The sequence below is a fragment of the Mastigoproctus giganteus genome, chromosome 13, assembly GCF_048544385.1.
Source record: "Mastigoproctus giganteus isolate SK-2022 chromosome 13, ASM4854438v1, whole genome shotgun sequence".
In the NCBI taxonomy this organism is placed as follows: Eukaryota; Metazoa; Arthropoda; class Arachnida; order Uropygi; family Thelyphonidae; genus Mastigoproctus; species Mastigoproctus giganteus.
In genome coordinates this window covers 69,512,440-69,531,704 of record NC_143587.1, presented here as the reverse complement: position 1 = coordinate 69,531,704, position 19,265 = coordinate 69,512,440, and the positions used below count along the sequence as shown (strand labels likewise).

Sequence of the window (19,265 nt, the reverse complement as noted above, 5' to 3'; positions counted from 1 at the left end):
AAATCAACCTATTCCTCTATCACCTACAGTGAAGTTCTTGAGAATTACTCTGAACCAAAGACTGATTTTTAAGGAGCATTTTGAAATGTTCATCGAGCTGCTAAAAGCCTACTAGGGCTTCAAAGAGTAGACATATATCAGATTATAAAGTAATGCTAAAAATATTTTCTTCTACATCTGGCTCATAATAACACATCCATAGCAGTACATTCACCTTCAATAAACCTTGGGCTTTAGTTTTGGATGTTAAAGTGGTTGGCTGACAAACTCAAGCTTCATATGTTCCCTCTTGGAAGTCCCTATTAATGTTTCTTGGTCTTTCCTCCATTCAAGTAACCCAAGACTACCAGACTGCAAGATCCCTATTGAATTTGATGTCTGGAATAAAGATGCCAGCATCAATCCTTTCTATGCCCCTGCAGTAGGTCTGTTCTCTGATTAGCACTCACAAGAAACAATAGGAGTGCAACCTGCTTTTTCAACTTTGCCCTTAAATCTTTTTGGTAAGTGGAATACAGATCCTGACCTGTGGTGTACGAAACCTAGCAAGTCCTAAACATTGGCCCAGAGAAATGCTACTTGTAATAGTAATTTGTTTAATGACACAAAGTATCCATCCATCCATCCCTCTCTCTCTCTCTCTCTCTCTCTCTCTCTCTCTCTCTCTCTCTCTCTCTCTCTCTCTCTCTCTCTCTCTCTCTCTCTCTCTCTCTCTCTCTCTCTCTCTCTCTCTCTCTCTCCCCCCCCTCCTACCCAATGCCCACTGTACAGTAATTCTTTCTTCTTTCATAATAGTGTATAATATATTCTCACATTGAAATTGACAAAACTGATCTACAAAATATCCATTTCTTTAACTTTGAACGATATTGAGAAGTACTCAATTTTATTTTCGGCAAAACTAATTAATTTCTTTCAATTTGGTTCAAAGAACTTTCTCCAAACGGCATATTGGAGTTAAAGTTAAACATTTAACTTAACACTACTTATATCCCAGATGGGCAACTTGTGTTCTAAGAAAGGGTTGAGATGAGCAACCTGTTTGGTGCTGCTAAAAGGCACCTATACAAGAAGAGTCGTTGATTATGCGGGTTACAGAGCTTGGCAACCAGGCATCTTAGAAGGGTCGTGATGGAGATCTACAATGCTCTGGGGAGGGGAGGGGGTAGTAAAATGAACGAAGGTAAGATTTTTATTGTTATAAATGATTATAGAACTAAGGTATATAAATTTAAATTACAGAGAAACTGATTTAGACTGGATTGTAGGAAGTTCTGTTTTAGCCAGTATGTTGTTAAATTACTGAAATAAATTACCCATATGGGTAGTTAACAGCTTGTAGAAATTCCAAGGTCAGCTGAACACAACACATTTTTACCTTCTCAGTTACCTATGTGAGAAGGTAAAAATATCAACTTTTTAGCCCCCCCCCCCCCATTACTCATATTTTTTTTTTTCTACAATTCTGAAAAACTTTTAAGGTCATAATTCCAAACAGAAATTATTTTTTCTTAATTAGACAACAAAAGCTTACTTTAAACTATTTTTTGTTCTAACTTTTTTATTATAACTTATACTCAATACCTACATTAAAAAGTGTTATCATAAAAGCAATGTAATAAGCTATAATAAACAAACAATTTTACATAATAGAGATCCATAAGAATTAGCATATACTTTCTGTAAAATTTCTATTTTAAATATCAAACTGACCTGAAATCTTCTAAAATATTTCCTTTATGTATACTTTTCTTGTCAAGAAGAACTTCAAAACTATTATCAGGACTAATAACTGAAAGAAGGAAAAAGCAGCATATTATTTCATACCATTTATGCAATAATTTGAGGTGGATGCAATCTTAATTCCCTTTTGCAGTTTATATATTAAATTATTTTACATCATGGCTACCACTGGTCATTTAAAGCAACACCACTGTTGCTTTAAATGACTGCCCTTCACTTAAGTCAAACAAACTGGCTGAAACTTCCATCTGTTATTGTGAAAGTTGATAACTTAAAGGAAAAACTGGATGGATGAAATGGGATTTGATTTTTTTTTTTTTGCTGATGCTGTATAAGCTTGCATTCTTGTCTCATATGCCTCTATTAATGCTAATGCTAAAAATTAGTTTTAAAATTTAAAGCTTACTTGACCATGAGTTGATTTAAAAAAAAAAAAAAAAAAAACTTCCTTCTGGTAATCCACTGGTATCCCAATTTCAGATAATGCCTTTCAAAAATGTAATGCAGTATAACCTTGTTAAATTTAAATTCCCTTTCAATGAATTTCTATAATACTTCAAAATTGCAAATTAAATCACACACATTTTTTCCTTTCTTTAAATCACAATTTTAGCATTTGAGAACTTTAACACAAGATTTTAAAATCACTTTAAAATTACAAAAAAAGTACTAATGAGAGAGTCTAATAGTCCTAACAAACAGTACAATGTATTCCTGTTATACAGGAAACTCTCAATTACTTAGGAGGGGTGGGAAATAAATTGGCTCAGTTAATAAAAACTCCAGATAATCAACAAAATGAACAAAAAACTCTTAAGTGACAAAAACAAGTTTATTGACATACATACTGTATTTATAACGATATACTATATGTGAGAACATTTAATATAAAATTTAATATAATTTTTTTTTTTTTTTTTTTCAAAAAAGTTCACTTTTTCTCTTAATCTTCCTACAAATGGTAGTATAAGCAATATCTTGTCGGCAAGAATAGCATCACCTTGATGTTCCATGTAGTCAAGTAGTCTATAGGTTTTAATATCTTTTGTGTTTGGAGTTCCCACAATAAAAAAAAATAAACCTAAAGTTCTTCAGCGCATTGAAACGTGACATACAGATCAGTTGCTGAAGTGGTACCTAATGGAATTCCAAGCTAAATGTCTTAACTACATCAATCATAACATTTTGCATTCAACATCACACTGTCTCTTCAAAGCCTACAAGTATACTTATGGTTGTCTAACACAGTGCTTGAGTGAGTAGGACATGATCAGCAGAGGGGTGGTGGGATATTAATGGTATGCTTGCGTGCAAGAATATGCCAAATAAGAATAGAGTAAACCAGTACATAACTATTGCAACTTGGGGATAAATCAAAATAAAAGGTGTTAATGGAAGAATTGCATCACTAAAATAATTTAGAAAAATATGCAAATTTAAGAAATACCAAATAATTCAAATTTATAAGAATACCAATTAATGCAACTCTGCAAACCAAACCACACCACTGCCTGTGCTTTCTCTTGCACCGACACCATTTTTACACAAATGAAAGCAGTGCTGCAGCCTTACTCACAGCATGTGTCAAAACAACAACAATTAAACTTCATTGTATCACTCTCTACTGGCTTCCATTACTTTGCCATATGTATAACATGTGAATTTTAACTAGCTTTTCAAATCAGGGATGTTCAAAAGGGACACCTATATAAAGAAAGAACATGCCATTCAGATGGCAGGTCAAGTAAGTAAGGCACAGCAAGCAAACCAATATACAACTATAAAAAGAAAAGTAGGGAGGGAATAAATCAAGAAAAGAGTTGCAGAAGGAATGCCTTCCTAAAATAATTTAATTTAATCAATTTATATAAATTTTATAATTATTGATTAATTACTTTTAAATTTATTTAAATTATTTTTGAAATGCTTTCTTTCTGAAAGCTTTTATCTAGGTTTATTTCTTCCAAGTCCTCAAGCAGTGATTCACCAGGATTAAATATCTACCCACAAGGTCAATCACAACACAATATTACTACCAGGTTAAAAAAAATAATAATGTAATGGCAATATTAATTTTAGTATTTCTACTGTATTAAGTAGTATCCATGGTCCTCGAGGTTGTTGCAGACATTCTTTCAGATATGCCAGACAAGCTGTACTTGCTACCTGGGAGTCTAAAACACTGATGGAACTGATATTCGGGTGACACTCAAGTCAAGTGGACCCAATTTCAGCGAAGTCCGGACAGTCTGTGACAGCCAAATCCTCTGCTTGCATCTTCACAAATGGTGGGACTGTTAGTAATCCTGGGTATAACCTCCATGCACAAGCACATGGTGGGTGACCATCCAGGTGTGAACCAACGTAAGCAGGGATCAAGGTGTGGCACCCACACCACATGGAGGAATGCCGCCCCTCTATATTACCAGGCAATACTAGGTGGTAGATGACTCATCAACCGTGAAATACGACCACTTTGCTTATTGGAGGCTTGAAGTGGTGGAACCCATGTTTAGTCTCCAGGGCCAAGTTCCAGTCAACCCACCCCCATCTCTTCCATCATGCAGTATGATTGATATCTTTTGAGGTTATGATGAACACCACTGCGAGATCCAAACTTCCTTACATCGAGGGTACAGCTCTAAAACTGTGTTCATAGGCCGGCCGCTAGTTAGTACACTGGACCAAAAATATTGGTAACTCTGTAGGAGGCTTCCAGATCAGCTAGTGTATAATCTTGCTACCTCTACTCTGCCAGATAGTGACTAGAGGAAGTCTGAGTAGTGTGTATATGTGGGGCATTGTGAAGGCCATGTTGGGTATATTCTTACCATGTGTACACCATATCCAAAAATTTCATTACTTCATACAGCATTTCCCCTCCCACTTTTTCTTACTATTGAATACACCATGAATTATCAAACTAACAGAGTAAGCTTATCTGCAAAAAGATCTAAACCACAGCCTACCAAACCCCATGTACTTTTTCTGACAGAATCTCAGTTATTGGTTGATTCAACTACTGCTCATCTCATTTGCCCAAGTTATTCGCTGTATGATTCTTTTCACCTCAGAGGTGGTCCTTGTGCATATGACCTTTCCAATATTCCCTGTCAGAGACTTGATAATTTGGAATCTTCACTTTTCGATCTTCTCTGGCTTAAAATCTCTCTACCTCATTCAGTCGAATTCATCTGTTGTCTCTACAGCCTCCCAAACTCCACTAATCACTTGGAGCTCTTTAACTTCCTCAACTTTGAAACTTTACTTTCTCCAGTCTCAACTTTCCTAACAGTGAGGCAATTTTCCTTGGTGATTTTATTGTTCACAACTCCGGCTGGCTCCCGTTTTCTAGTCACACCGACCCAGATGGTCAAGATGCTGGGGTTTTTGCAATTACTAATGACCTCGCACAAATTATTCATTTACCTACCAGAATACCAGACAATCCCAACCATACAGAATAGCCAACACACTTAATTTTTTTTCACGCAAACAACCCTTTTAAGTACACAGTCGAAGTGAGTGGTCTTTTAGGCACGTCAGATCACAACTTGGTGATTGTCTCTTCTCCAATGGAGCCCTTATCTAATGGCTATTCCCAACCTCATGTTGTTTGGCATTATAAGGTTGCAAAATGGGATGACCTGCGAGATTTCTTTTCTTCTTTTCTTTGGATGGATTACTGTTTCAAAACTTCTGATGTCAATGTTTGCTCAGATCATGTCAATGAAATTATTCTTGTAGGAATGGAATCCTTTATTCCAAATTCCACTTTAAAATCTTGTCCTTCATCTAAACCTTGGTTTTCCAATAAATATGGTAAGGCTGTTCAAAAGAAGAATGTTGCATTCTTCTCTTGAACACCTTCTTAGAAGATTCTTCATTCAGCCATTCTCCTTATTAGGAGACTATTGTCAGGGAAACGGGGAATATTTTTTGTAATAAGGATAGGTGGAGTAGAACCAGTGTATGTTTGCCAGGAGCAACTATTAATGATGTCACCAACAGATTGTCAGATTTTAAGGGGGCTAAAGAGAATATTATTATTCATGTGGGGACTAATGACATTAAATGTACACGGTCTGACGATTTGTTGGAAAAATACAGGGCATGCTGAGGAAATGCCGGGAGCTAGGCCACAATGTCTGTGTCTGCAATTCTGCCCAGACACGATAGGAGGGATTATATGTTAAAAGCCTAGTGGATTAACTCAAGACTGGAAGGACTCTGCAAGGCATTTGGGTAGAAATTTCTACCCAAATGTAGAGACTTAAATAAAGGTGGTGCAAAAGTTTTTGCTCGTATTATTGAGGATACCATAAAGGTTCAAGGAAACTGCTAGTTGGGAGGGGGGGGGGATGTGGATAATACTGAGTTTATCTGATAATATTGGTCAAAGTAACTCTTGCACATACCTCAAGAGTTCTTATCTGTTTCCCCAACTGGACATTATCTAGATGTTCTGGAGGCAGAAACATTTCAAGTGAGCAGGTAGCTAATGCCAGGGAAGAGAGCCTACAAAACTTCAAGGGTTGTTAAATATACAAGAACAGTAAGTCTTAATTGTTTATATAGTAATGTTAGAAGTGCCGTCAATAAAATGAGCGAATTCGAACTGCTGGTTAAAACAAGTAACGCAGACATAATAGGGGATGATGAGTTTCAGTACGGCTTGTATAATGTATTTAGGAAGGATAGGGTAGATAGCTTTCCCAGATTCAGATGTTTCACATGCTAGTATAGAATCTGTATGGTGTTAGATAGTTGGAAACAAAAGGTTTAATGCGAGTAGGAGTAATCTACAGACCAGGTGATTGTGAAGATTATGACAAAAGCCTCTACATGCAAATGGAATGGGCAAGTAAGCATCAATGTCTTATTATGGGTGATTTCAATTTGCCTCTAATTGATTGGAGAAAATGGGAAGAAAACTCAACATGGGGAACAAAATTTTTAAATCAACTAGATGACTTATTTGTATCAACATGTCAGGGAAAAAGAATATCCCATACCTCATCATCACACATGAATAAGATGACATAACATTTTCTGGCTGTACCAAAACATTTTTTTCTGTTAACTAAGTCAAACTGGTCACCAGTTGATGCAAGTACTTTATTATCAACTCACATGGCTATAATCTGCAAAAGCAGTCCATACTACAAAGTTCACCAAGTAAATGACAGTGCTAAAAGAAATTAGCAAGCAGTAATTGACAAATAATATACCAAAATATAATCACTTTTTTTGTCATAAGTATGTCACAAATATTGCTTCCTCTGAGTGGGGTTTCTCTTTTGTTCTCGGCATTACTTTTCTTCCTAATGGCTGCTAACTCTACAAATCTCAAATCACCCCTTTCCATTCAGTATTGTTCCCACATCTGGAATGGTACTCCCAAACCTCTCTCAGGCTTCTAGACTCCAACCAATCAAATTCTCTCTCTCCACTCTGTGTCTCACAGATGTTCTGTTTGTGATGCATGTCCTTTCTGTAGATACTTCCATGGGCACTGTTCTTCTGATTTTGCTTCTGTAATTTCTGCTCTCTCTTCCAAACCAATCCAAACATTACTCAACCAGTTGATATTCTTTTACTGTCCAATTTCAAACTCACAGAACCAACTTTTCATATTCCTCGTTTATTCCTTCAACTTGTGTTTTATGGAACAACCTCTCTTCATATATATTTCCCGAAAATCACAACCTACAGAAATTTAAGTCTAATGTCAACACAAGTATGTTCTTTCATCTTCTCAAACTTCAACTCATGCACAGTACTAAGTACTATAGGTTCTAATACCTCCCATGCTTGGGTCTTCATTAAAGAAGAAAAAAAAAAAAAAGTCCAAGTACATCTGGAAGTCACTAAACCATGAAGAGGTACTGAAGCACATTAGCCTTCCCAATAAATAACACTTAAAATCATTACACAGCTACAACTTGTTTGAAACAAAGAGGTAACCCATTCTGTAATCAAACTTTCATGCAGGTTTTTCTCTCTAAATTTGACCCAAAGTTCAGCACAGATCAGCATAAAGTTAGATTCATTGAACCAGGCGGTTCAAAATCTGTGCTGCAGATTCCACTGTAGATGATGTTTCCACCACCTGTGAGATGAGGATTTTGAACAGCAACCCATGTACATGATAGGTGTGATGTCAAAATTTGAAGATGACATAAAAATTGGCATGGTCATTAATGATCTGGGCCAAGAAGCACTCCTTCAGGATGAACGGGCTTCAAAGATGGCCAGAGAAGTAGCAGCTATGTTTTAATGCTGCTAAATGCAAGGTCATGCTTGTTTTCCCTTATCTTCCTCAATCCAAAAAATCCCCTGAAGATTTTCCTTTATCCTGTTTCACCTTTTTTTGCTATTCCAATAAGAAATTATTAGATTTATTGCTCAAAAATTTCTAATACTCTTATCTTTTTTCTGCCCAGCTCTAACTTCTAGGGTCCATGGTGGCATTCTGGGCTCCCTGTCTTTACAGACCTTCTCCATACATTCATTTCTTACAGCCCCACTATCTTCTTAAATTTTTAGAAATTCTTCTTTACATCTTTACATATTAGCATCAGAAATGGCAAGTTTCTATATCAAGTGGTTGTAGGCAAATCTGGGAACTATTGTTTTTTTAGAGATTTGGCTTTTTATACAACTTATTTCTGACATTAATTATCATGTTAATTTGCTCAATACAAGTAATGAGGAACTAATTATCAATAATGTCAAGAAATGCTCTAAGTACTAATAAAACAACCTTCACATTGCTTTTTTTTTATGTGCAAGTTATGGCTACATAAGTTACCTGTGTAAATACAGGGGGTCCTCGGTATCCGAGTATTCATTATCCAAGACCCTGCAGTTACAAGGATTTGAAAGTTAAAGAATTAAAGCTTTTTCCCTTGAGAAAATTGACCAAGCACTTGAATATTTTTTGTGAGAACGATCTTCTTCATGATCATGCAACTAATGTTAAGAGCAAAGTTAAAGACATAACTAAATGCTATGACACAATTTTATTTGAAAAAATAAGACAAAAAAAAAAGGAAAAAAGGGAAAAAAAAAAACACAAACAACTCTGGATTCATTCTTTATTCCTACAACTGTAAAATAGTATAACTTCAATAAACTTTACTTAACCTTAGATTGTGTAACACATTATAATAAAAAAATGTCTAATAAAATAATTTTCTCATTTTTCACTATGTAAAAGTACATAATAAACATTACTATATATCAGCGTAGGTACACCTCTCAAATAAAAACTACGGTAGTAGTGTGAAAGGCATCATTTCATCTGTATCTCATATTGTGCCCATCCTTCACGACAAGTTGCCATTTACTGCACTACCTTGAATAAGTAACACTTCACTTGCAATACCAGGGTACCTGCCCACCCACTGATGAAAAGCCAACTAGTTTTGAAACGGTGCCATCTGGGTGGTGGTGCCCACCAAGAATAAGTAACGATAGTGTTCTCTATTAGTGAAGCGTTACTTATTTGAGGTAGTGCAATACATGGGCAACTCGTGAAAGATAAGCACAATATTATTAGTCATATAGTGCAAGGAAGCCTGAGGCTTATGCTGCACTAGGCAAAAAAAAAAAAATTCCCGAGTTACCCTGAGAGAGAGAGATAGTCAGAAGAAGAAAGAAATCATAAGAAACAGAAGAATTATGATGACATCTATCCAGCTCAGGACCCTGGGTGTGCCAAGTCCATACTCACCAGATGTGAGCCCCTGGGGATATGAGATACAGATGAAATGCCTTTCACACTACAATCATAGTTTTTCTTTAACAGTTGTCTATGGTGTATCTACACCGACATTAGACAGATATAGAATCTTAAACTCTTAAAATATTATGCCTAGTTGCATTTAGTTTTATTTAAATAATAAACATTACGAAAATTGGTCCCTGTTTTAAGTGGAATTTTCCGTAACTCATACTCAGACGCACAACACTTACACAGTACATTGAAACTGGCCAATCGGCACGGTTGTGTTCACCCAACGAATTTAATTCCACTTAACGCGTATATAGGTAGTCGATAAAACTATGCATTTGTAAATTTTATGTATGTGTTGTTTTTTTATTTTTAAGGATAAGAAGTGTTGACAGAATAAAACTTTAAAAATTAACAGCTAAAGAAGATAAACTTAAGTGTTTAAAGAGATTCACAAAGTAAACTTAGTCTGATTTGTCAAACTTTGGAAATTTTAAATTTTCAGAAAACACTCACAATGTGTGACAATGTGAAAATAATCATAAGAAAATTTGGTGCTAACTGAGTCATGGAAACCCATACAAAGTAAAATATCTTATCTATAAGAAGCATTAGCTGAAAATATGCAATCAACTTGTTCCAATTGTAAAATTGGTGGTATATCAGAGAAAAAAAGAAAACAGTTACCTAAAGTATACAAATGGGGTTTCTTATCTTTAAACACATCATCTAGTTTTGGAACACTATTTGCTTTCTTCCAATGCTTTTCTTCAAAACTTCCATTTTTTGGATTCCGATGCCTAAATATGAAATGCAACTGAAACAAAGTAATGGCAATTAAAAATTTGAAAATAACTTATAACTATCACAATTACCACTAAAAATCTACATATAAAAATAAAAAGGTTAAAAATGAAGGTTCAATTAAAAATTATATAAAACTAATCAAAACAGGATGAAGTCTATTAAAGTGCTACAATTTCTTATTCTCACAACCAAACTTTAGAGGTACAAGACTTCAACTACATATTTCATAGATAAATGTATACAAAAAAAAGTGCAAAAAATATTGAAAAAAGATCATAGACTCTAAAAAAGCTTCCAACAGTAGCAGAATTGCTGGACTAACTGCAATAAGTCTTAAGAGAGCTACTTTGGAACTGTGTGGAATGCTTAATAGGAAAAAAATAATTATTTTTTTCCCTATTATGCATTTTGATTATACTGTGCATACTGTAGAATATATACTATGTTACCAAAAGTATTTGGAAACACAAGTAGTTGCAAAATGGGCATTTAATTCAAATACTGGTAGGTGTCAGCTGGAAATTTCCTCCATTCCTACTGCAGGGCTGCCAAAGACAGTTGGAAAAAGCTGTTTTGGCTGCAGCATAATCTGATGCTACAATTCATCTAACAGATGATCAATGGGATCAAGTTCTAGGCCCTGGCCAGCCAATCCAGCTTGCCAATGTCAGTTGTTCTAAACCAGTTGTCATACTGCATATTATACAGCAAAGGCCCCATTTCCATAGTACTGCCACAGTGCAGGAAGAATAAAATTGTCCAAAATGTCCAAGGAGGTGATGGGTTCCCAGTTTCAAGCAGTGCCACCAGATCAGGATCCAAACCAAGTGAAACAGCTCAATACTGAACTTCATGGTCAAAATAATATGCTCAATAGGAAGTGCTCCCAAGTAATCTCCACACCCATATATGTATAATGTAACAAAATATTGTGTACTGAGATTCACCACTCAACAGCACCTTCTGCCACTGTTCTGGAATCCCTGCATATTGGGAATGACCACTCCAAATGCCATTATGCATTGGTGACTCTGTGCCTTATAGTGTACACTATCCTACCATAAGTATTCAAGCAACCATGTTTGGAAAAATAAGACTTAACAAGCATATTAATAAGGTGAAGACCTCCCTTTTGGCTTCAGTGGCACAATCTATTGCAGAGAACAAATTTCTGCTGTGTGTTACTAGTTTCTTGTAACAGGCAGCAGGTAGCTGCATCCAGTCTCCTAAAATACAGCTTCCAGTTCAACTGCAAAGAAATGCATTTGGTTGTATCCTGATCCAGCATTCCATAGGCATTTGTCAGGACCAGACTCACATATAACAGTAGTTTGTCTATAAAAGAGAATCCCAGAGCAGACACAAAATGTTGAAATTAATACAATTTTATTTGGCCAACTGAATGTGTTGCATGTAGGAAAGCTTTTCCACTCTTGGTATGGAGTGCAGTATTTTTAATATTTGTAATTTAATTATTAACCCACCCAAATAATGCCTTTCACAACATTTGCTTAATTTCCTGCTTCCTGTTCAGAATCCTCTCTTTATACAGCCTCTGATAAAGATGTAGATGCAAATTAGATATGTTGGCCAGTACAGTGGAAACAGTTTAACATGAAACCATGGGGACAGAAATATTTTTCTTGTTCAAAAGAATTGTGTTAAAAGAAGTAAACAAAAAAAACCCAAAAAACTCACCAATGTGTTTGATGTCGTAATAATCAAAAGAGTTAGCATTTTATGTACTATATAACACTACACAAGGGGAATTTCACAAACAATTTTTATTAACACTTAACATGTTCATTAACTTCACAGATAAAAAAAAAAAATACAATATGTAAAAAATTTTTTAAAAAAATGTTAATTATTTTTTGTAAAAATAATCTGACATCTTTCTTTGCAGTTATTTATCATCTTATTATCTACAAATTGTTCAGTATCGTCCATCATTTGGTTCATTTCACCACTCATATGTACATCTAAATATCTACTCATACTTTTTATCAATTTTCGCATTTCTGATGTAGTAGGAACAGGAACTAACAAATCGATGTCATTGCCTACATCACCCACGGGATCCACTTCCACAGGCCATACAACTATCTGTTAAAATCTGTGTTGTACACAAATTAGTATCATCAACTGCGACAAACTCATCCAAAGATACCGAACTTTCTAAAAGAGATGAATGTCGGTTCAGATTCTTGATTGTCTTGAGTAGATATTAAATCCATCATTTTGGAAAATCCCGCATGACGAAAACAATTTGATAGTCTTTGGTGTTACAAGATGGCAAGCAGTGCATAACATATGCAATGCATCCAATAAGTTGATAGAGAAATCTTCTTTTGCTTCAATTGCGGCCAAATATTTTCTTAGCAATTGTTTTCGGTAATAAAATTTTAAATTCTGTATCATACCTTGATCACAGGCTGTAAAATGCTTGCAGCGTTTGGAGGCAAAAATATAAGCTTTATAGCTTTTAATCTCACTTCAGAGTGAGCTGGACAATTATCAACAATCATGGCAACTTTTTGTTTTTTGCGTAAAAAGTGCTTATCGAAATTCAAAAGCCAATCAGTAAATGTTGTCACAGTCATCCACGGCTTCTTCTTCGCCGTGTACTCAACTGGTAATTTTTTTTTTTTTTTTTTTTCCTTTTGCATTTTTAAAACAGCATGGATTCATGCTCTTCCCAATAATGAATAAGGGCAGCTTTTCAGATCCATCCAAATTGCAAGCCACCATTGCCATTATCCTCTATTTGGACTTTTTTGCGCCAGAACACTGCTGTCCCTTAAACGATAAAGTTTTATCAGGTAAGCAGCAACAGAACAACCCCGTTTTGTCGGCGTTAAAGACATCTCTCGCACTATATTCTTCAAGCACTGTGGGCAATGTAGACTGCAGCCAATCCGATGTCATACTCAGTGAAACTTGATTTGCTTCACAGCAAACATTTTAAAAAATGATGCCGTTTCTTTTCTTGAAACATTCCAACCAGACTGGATTCGCAGTGAATTCAATGTCCATTTGAATTGCAAACACATCTGCTTTTTCCAGTGATAGAGGTCCCGATATTGGAGCATTCTGAGACCTAGCTTGTTTAAACCAAACAAGCAATGCGGCCTCCAAATTTTCATGTATGGCCATTCTCATCCATTTCCTATCCGGCTCAAACATTGCAGTAAGTTGATCTCTATTCTTTATGATTGCCGACAACATAGAATTAGCGATTCCGAACTTTTTACAAATGTCTGTTTTTGAAGACTCCCCTACATCTACTGCTTTAAGAAACTCCATTTTAACTTTAAGCAAAATAGCGCTTTGTTTACGCCCTTATTTTTCCGTTGTACAGTTGAGGGTGATAAATTTTATGAATTTTTTACTAAACACGAAATTCACTTTATACAGCATGTGTAACTCACTTCAAGACTGTAAATGAAATGTTTTGCCTGCCGACAGGTAATTCCATTTGTTTAAAATGATAAGGGTGGTGTGCAGCAAGCAGCATCCTTGTACTATCTACATATTGTTTATTATCAGATGTCAGCCTAGTCAATGGAAAGTTGAGTCAAAGTCATAAAACAGTAAAAATTTAGTGACAACATGGCGACCAGTATATTCTTTTGTTCTTCTAAGATGCGAAATCTTTTCATGTTAAGCGTTTTTGTTTCATGTTAAAAGAAAATAAATGTATGAAATCACATAACATTTTGTCGGGACAAGAATAATTTTTCATGTTAAACATTTTCCAGTGTAGTTTGAAATTAAAAAAGGCTGGTACCGCAATACAAGCCTCCCTGTATTTGCTGCCTATATTTCTTATAAACAATTATATTTGGAAATGCATCTATCAAGCAGGCAAGGTTGGTAATTGTCCATGTGTAGTTTTATTTATGTTACACTCTGGAAAGGATTCTTTAGCCAAGGAATACTTTCCTTGGCTAAAGAATCCTAACCTTGAGAGAATACATCTTGGTGGTTAGTAGTCAGTTTGGCAGGGATAAACTATGGATAAACAAAATTTCATTAAAATTTTGTTTATCCATAGGATCATATTCATGTGTATGTAGCAATGATCCAAAGATGGTAGCAGTCTACTCTGATAGATCCCACAGGTGAAAGACATCAGATATTATAAATATAGTGATATGTTGGAGGCAACATCCCAGATTACAAAATGCAATGTAAAGAGATTAAGATTAAAGGTAGTGGTCCAATAGGACCACTACCTTTAATCTTTTGATTTTCATTAAAATAATAGAAATAATACAAATTTATTTTAAACTCTGACAATCCCCACCACGTGGTAGGAATGATGAATATATGAAAAAAAATTCTGTTATAAAAAAATTATGAAAAACAGAATGAATGTGCTCTTTTAAGGTTATGACAGGCATTGTGGCAAGATCCAACATTCCTTTCATTTCAAGGATACAGCTCTAAATCAGTGTTCACAGACCAGCTGCCAGGATAGTCATCCAAATCAGGTAGCATCTTGCTATCTCTACTCAGCCAGCCAGTGAATGGAGGGAGTCCAAGTAGCATGTATGTGTGGATGGGGGGGGGGGGGAACACTTTCAAGTCCATATAAAGGAGCTGGGTACATTCTTGATGTGTGTACACTCTATGTAAAAATTTCCTTAATTCATGTCTCCCCCTCCACTTTTTGCTTTATCTACTGAATGCATTATGAATAGGCACACACTAACAGAAACAAAGTCATCTGCAAAAGATCTATAATGTGTGAAGTATTCCAGAAGAATACTGAATTAGTCACAAAGCAAAAATGGTGATATCATTTTACACCCTACAGAGATTCAATCACTCATCAAATAGACTTTTTGTTTCGTCACTGCCATGATTAATCTCAATCTTTCATGTAGGGATAGGCCATTTAAACTGTTTTTTACAAAAAATGAAGGAGAAACAAACCATTTCCTACACTGAAAGTAATACTTTGTATTTAATCATAAGGTACTCGAAAATATTAAAATCCGGGGACATTCCTATGTCCTGACAATGCTTTTCAGAACACCAGGACAAAAATGCTAAAAAATGGGGAGAGTCCCATAAAAAAAACAGGATGCCTTTGCTCTTTCTCACCAACAACCCTTCAAAGTACATCTCTCTATTATTAACCATATAAACCCTTCAACGTACATCTCTATTATTATTATTAGCCATATAGTACAAGTAAGCCTGAGGCTTATGCTGCACCAGCCAAAAAAGAAAAAAAATATATATATATTCCCAAGTTAAGTAGAAAGGAATCGCCAAGAAAGATGATATCCAGCTCAGGAAACTTGGGTTTGCCAAAGCCCATACTCACCAGATGTGATCCCCTGGGCCTCCAATGGGTATTCTCAGCCTCGTATTGTTTGGCTTCACAGGAATGCAAAATTGGGGTGATTTCTACCCTTCTTTTTTCTTGGCTTGATTACCATTTTAACTCTTCTGTTCCCAATATTGGATAAAATCTTTCTGCATTCAACTCCGGGATCCCATCCCTTATTTAAACCTTAGTTTGTTTGGTTTTTTTTTCCAACAAATGCACTAAGCCAGTTTAAAATAAGAATGCAACATTCACAACTGGCCTGCCACTGTTAAAACCTGATGGGTCCTATTGCATGCTCAGCAGATTTAGTAGCATCATATTTTTTCTTTTTTACTCTGGTATGATCATGGTAAACCTGTGCTCCTGAGTTTGCTGCTGTTTTCTGTCACTTTCTTTTACACTTTCCTACTCCATCAGTGTCCTTCCTTCTGCTTGGAAATTTGTTCACAGCTAATCCCTAAAAAAGGATAACAAATCACTCCTTTACAATTATCATCCCATTGCACTTCTACTCTTTCAAATTAATGAAGAAACCAATTAACATCCAACTCGCAAGCTATCTCAAAACCGTACATCTGATCAATGATCACCAATATGAATTCAGCCTGTATCGATACACAGGTGATATACTGGCTTATGTTACTCATCTTTACACAAATTCAATTGAAAAACTGTGCGAAAGGCAAGCAGCCTTATCAAAAGCCTTAGAAGAGCAAGGCTTTTGATTATGTTTTGCATAAAGGTCTTCTAAACAAGCTCCCATCTTAGAGCCTATTGACTGTTTCTGCAATTGGGTATACAGTTTCCCCTCTGAATGCTCACTACAGATGACAGCAGGCAGCAAACTTTTGCTATGTCCACTAGTGCTGGTTTCCCCCAAAGTTTGGCTCGCTGGCTCTCTCGCTCTCTCTCTCTCTCTCTCTCTCTCTCTCTCTCTCTCTCTCTCTCTCTCTCTCTCTCTCTCTCTCCTATTCTTTTCCTCATATATTAATGATCCTTTTCAACTGACTGGAAATTCTATCTGTAGTTTTACTATTTGAGAAGCATCATCCTGCACAAACAGCCTCAATTCCCAAATATTCACCAATTCCTTAAATGGCAATGTCCAGTTAATTCTCCAACAGAGCCAAGAAAACTTAGTTAACTTCAATCTTTCTAACACTCAGTCCTGACTTACTTGTTGCCAAAAAGAATCTACTACCCCCCCATGCCAAAAAGAGAGTACCCCTATATTCAATTACCCTCAGATTTCTAGACAAATTCACATATCTCTATTAGGGATAACCCTAACTTCAAATCTCTTGGCATAAGCATAGCATAAATATTGCTTCCTCTGCATCAAAAAATTGGGTTTTGTTTATCACTCCTGGTGTGTTACTTTTCTTCTAAACAACCATTTACTCTACACAAATCTCGAATCTGCCCTGCTATGGATGCTGTTCGCGTATCTAGGGTGGCCCCAAATATTGTCCTACTATTTTCAAAACCATTCCAAACAGATACCACAAGCCATCAGCATACTTTCATTCAATGTCCAACCCCAAACTCACAATCCAACCTTTTCTCATTTATCCCTTCTAATTCAGTTTTCTGGAACAATCCTCCTTCACACAATTCCTGAAAATTACAACCTACAGAAATTCAAGTCCAAATGTTCCACTGTTAAACATTTATCTTCTGTCTTCTCAGTTTTCAACCTATGCACAGTATCAAGTACTATAGGTTCTAATACATTGTGCTTGTGGTTTTCATAAAAAAAAAAATAATAATAATAATTACTATTATAAAAGCATTAGCATGAAATTAGATGTCAACCGTGGAACATGTTTGCTATTAAATAAATATATTAAAAAACAGAGAGAAAAAAATCAGATCACTGACGTCTGATTACCACAGAGGCCACCTGGAACTGCTTACTGATCTGCAGATCACAGCTTAAGAAATGCAGCTCTAAGTAAATATTAAATAGCCCAATTATTAAATAACTAAGTGACTAATGTATTCAGATAGCATAGCTTAATTTTCAGCACTCACCTCTTGAATGATCCGCTTGGATGTGATGTGAATATAGAAGACACATGGTTAATGTGAATAAGAAAAGAACCTTATTTGTACATAATCATAGCTATAAACGCGATTACAATTTGGAATTTCATTAAGGATTTAAAATATTAATTAAAACCATTAAAATGTGTGAGGGGGAGGGAATGTACATTCCATTTCACAGTTCTCAATTAATATCATTAAGACGGGGAATAGTTCTGAATGGATTAATATTAATAAACAAGCAATTAAATAATATGTTAATATTACTTAACAAGTACAAGACAATGCTGAAAAAAACTAAATGAATATTTTGCATCGACATTCACACATGAGGAGTTATTCAGCAAGGGGAATGCCAGAGGTGTATTCAACTCTAGCAGTATGCTACAGAATCTTGAAATAACTGGGAGTAAAGTGGAGGAGAAACTGTTGAAGATAAACACAAGAAAGGCACCCGGGGTGGATGGGATCTATCCAGTTAGTATTAAAGGAGGCAGCAAAGGAAGTAAGCAAACCCTTAGCCATAGTTATGAGAGCTTCCTTGGACTTAGGGGAGGTACCCATGGACTGGAAATGTGCAAATGTAACCCCAATTCACAAAGGAGGATCAAAGGCTGAAACAAGTAATTATAGACCTGTGAGCTTAACTTCTGTTCCAGGAAAATTAATGGAGGCACTGGTTAAAGAAGCACTGCAGGATCATTTAGACAAGACTTCAGTTATAGCTCAGACACAGCATGGTTTTGTTAAGGGGAAGTCTTGCCTGACACAACTTGATTGGATACTATGATGCAGTCACAAAAGAGCTGGATGCAGGGAATAACTTTGATATTATATACTTGGATCTTAGAAAGGCTTTTGATACTGTTGCACATGGAAGACTACTACACAAATTGAGCAGTGTGACATTGGAGGCAAATTGCTGCTATGGATAAAGGGGTGGTTGAGGGGGAGAAGACAGAGAGTGGTAATCAATGGACACTGCTCATCGTGGACTGATGTTATTAGTGGAGTCCCTCAGGCTCAGTGTGGGGTCCATTGTTGTTTTCTGTATTTATAATGATATTGATGATGGTATATCAAGCTTAATGTCCAAGTTTGCAGATGATACAAAGGTTGGCAGGGTTGTCAAGGACACTACTGACACTATGCTGCTGCAACAGGATCTGGAAAAGGTTGAGCAGATGGGCTGAGAAGGTGACAAATGAAGTTTAACATTGACAAATGTAAAGTACTACACATGGGAAACAGCAACCCCAGAGCAACGTATCAACTCTGTGGTACTACACTGACAGTGGTAGAGAATGAAAGGGACTTCGGGGTGATTGTGCAGGCAGATATGAAGTTCTCTGAGCAGTGCAGACGGGCTGCAAGAGTAGCTCATGGAGTATTGTCAATGATATACAGGAATTTTTCCTGCAGGGATAAGGAGGTGATTATTCCATTGTATAAGGCAATGGTCAGGCCACACTAGAGTACTGTATACAGGTCTGGAGGCCTCATTTCAAGAAGGATGTAGAGCTGCTGGAACGAGTACAGAGAAGGGCAACAAGATTAGTGAATGGAACAAAGGGGTGCTCTTACGAA

The 19,265-nt window shown here is 36.0% G+C and overlaps 1 protein-coding gene across 1 annotated transcript in view; it reads right to left on the bottom strand.

Annotated features, from left to right (window-relative positions):
* Positions 1 to 19,265, bottom strand: part of LOC150076146 (calmegin-like) — a 308,067-nt gene that overhangs the window by 165,157 nt on the left and 123,645 nt on the right. Inside the window, exons 9-10 of the mRNA XM_090387267.1 lie at positions 10,169 to 10,298; positions 1,714 to 1,792 (exon numbers count right to left, since the gene is read on the bottom strand). Coding sequence (XP_090243393.1) covers positions 1,714 to 1,792; positions 10,169 to 10,298 — 209 coding nt within the window. The remainder of the gene's footprint in view (positions 1 to 1,713; positions 1,793 to 10,168; positions 10,299 to 19,265) is intronic.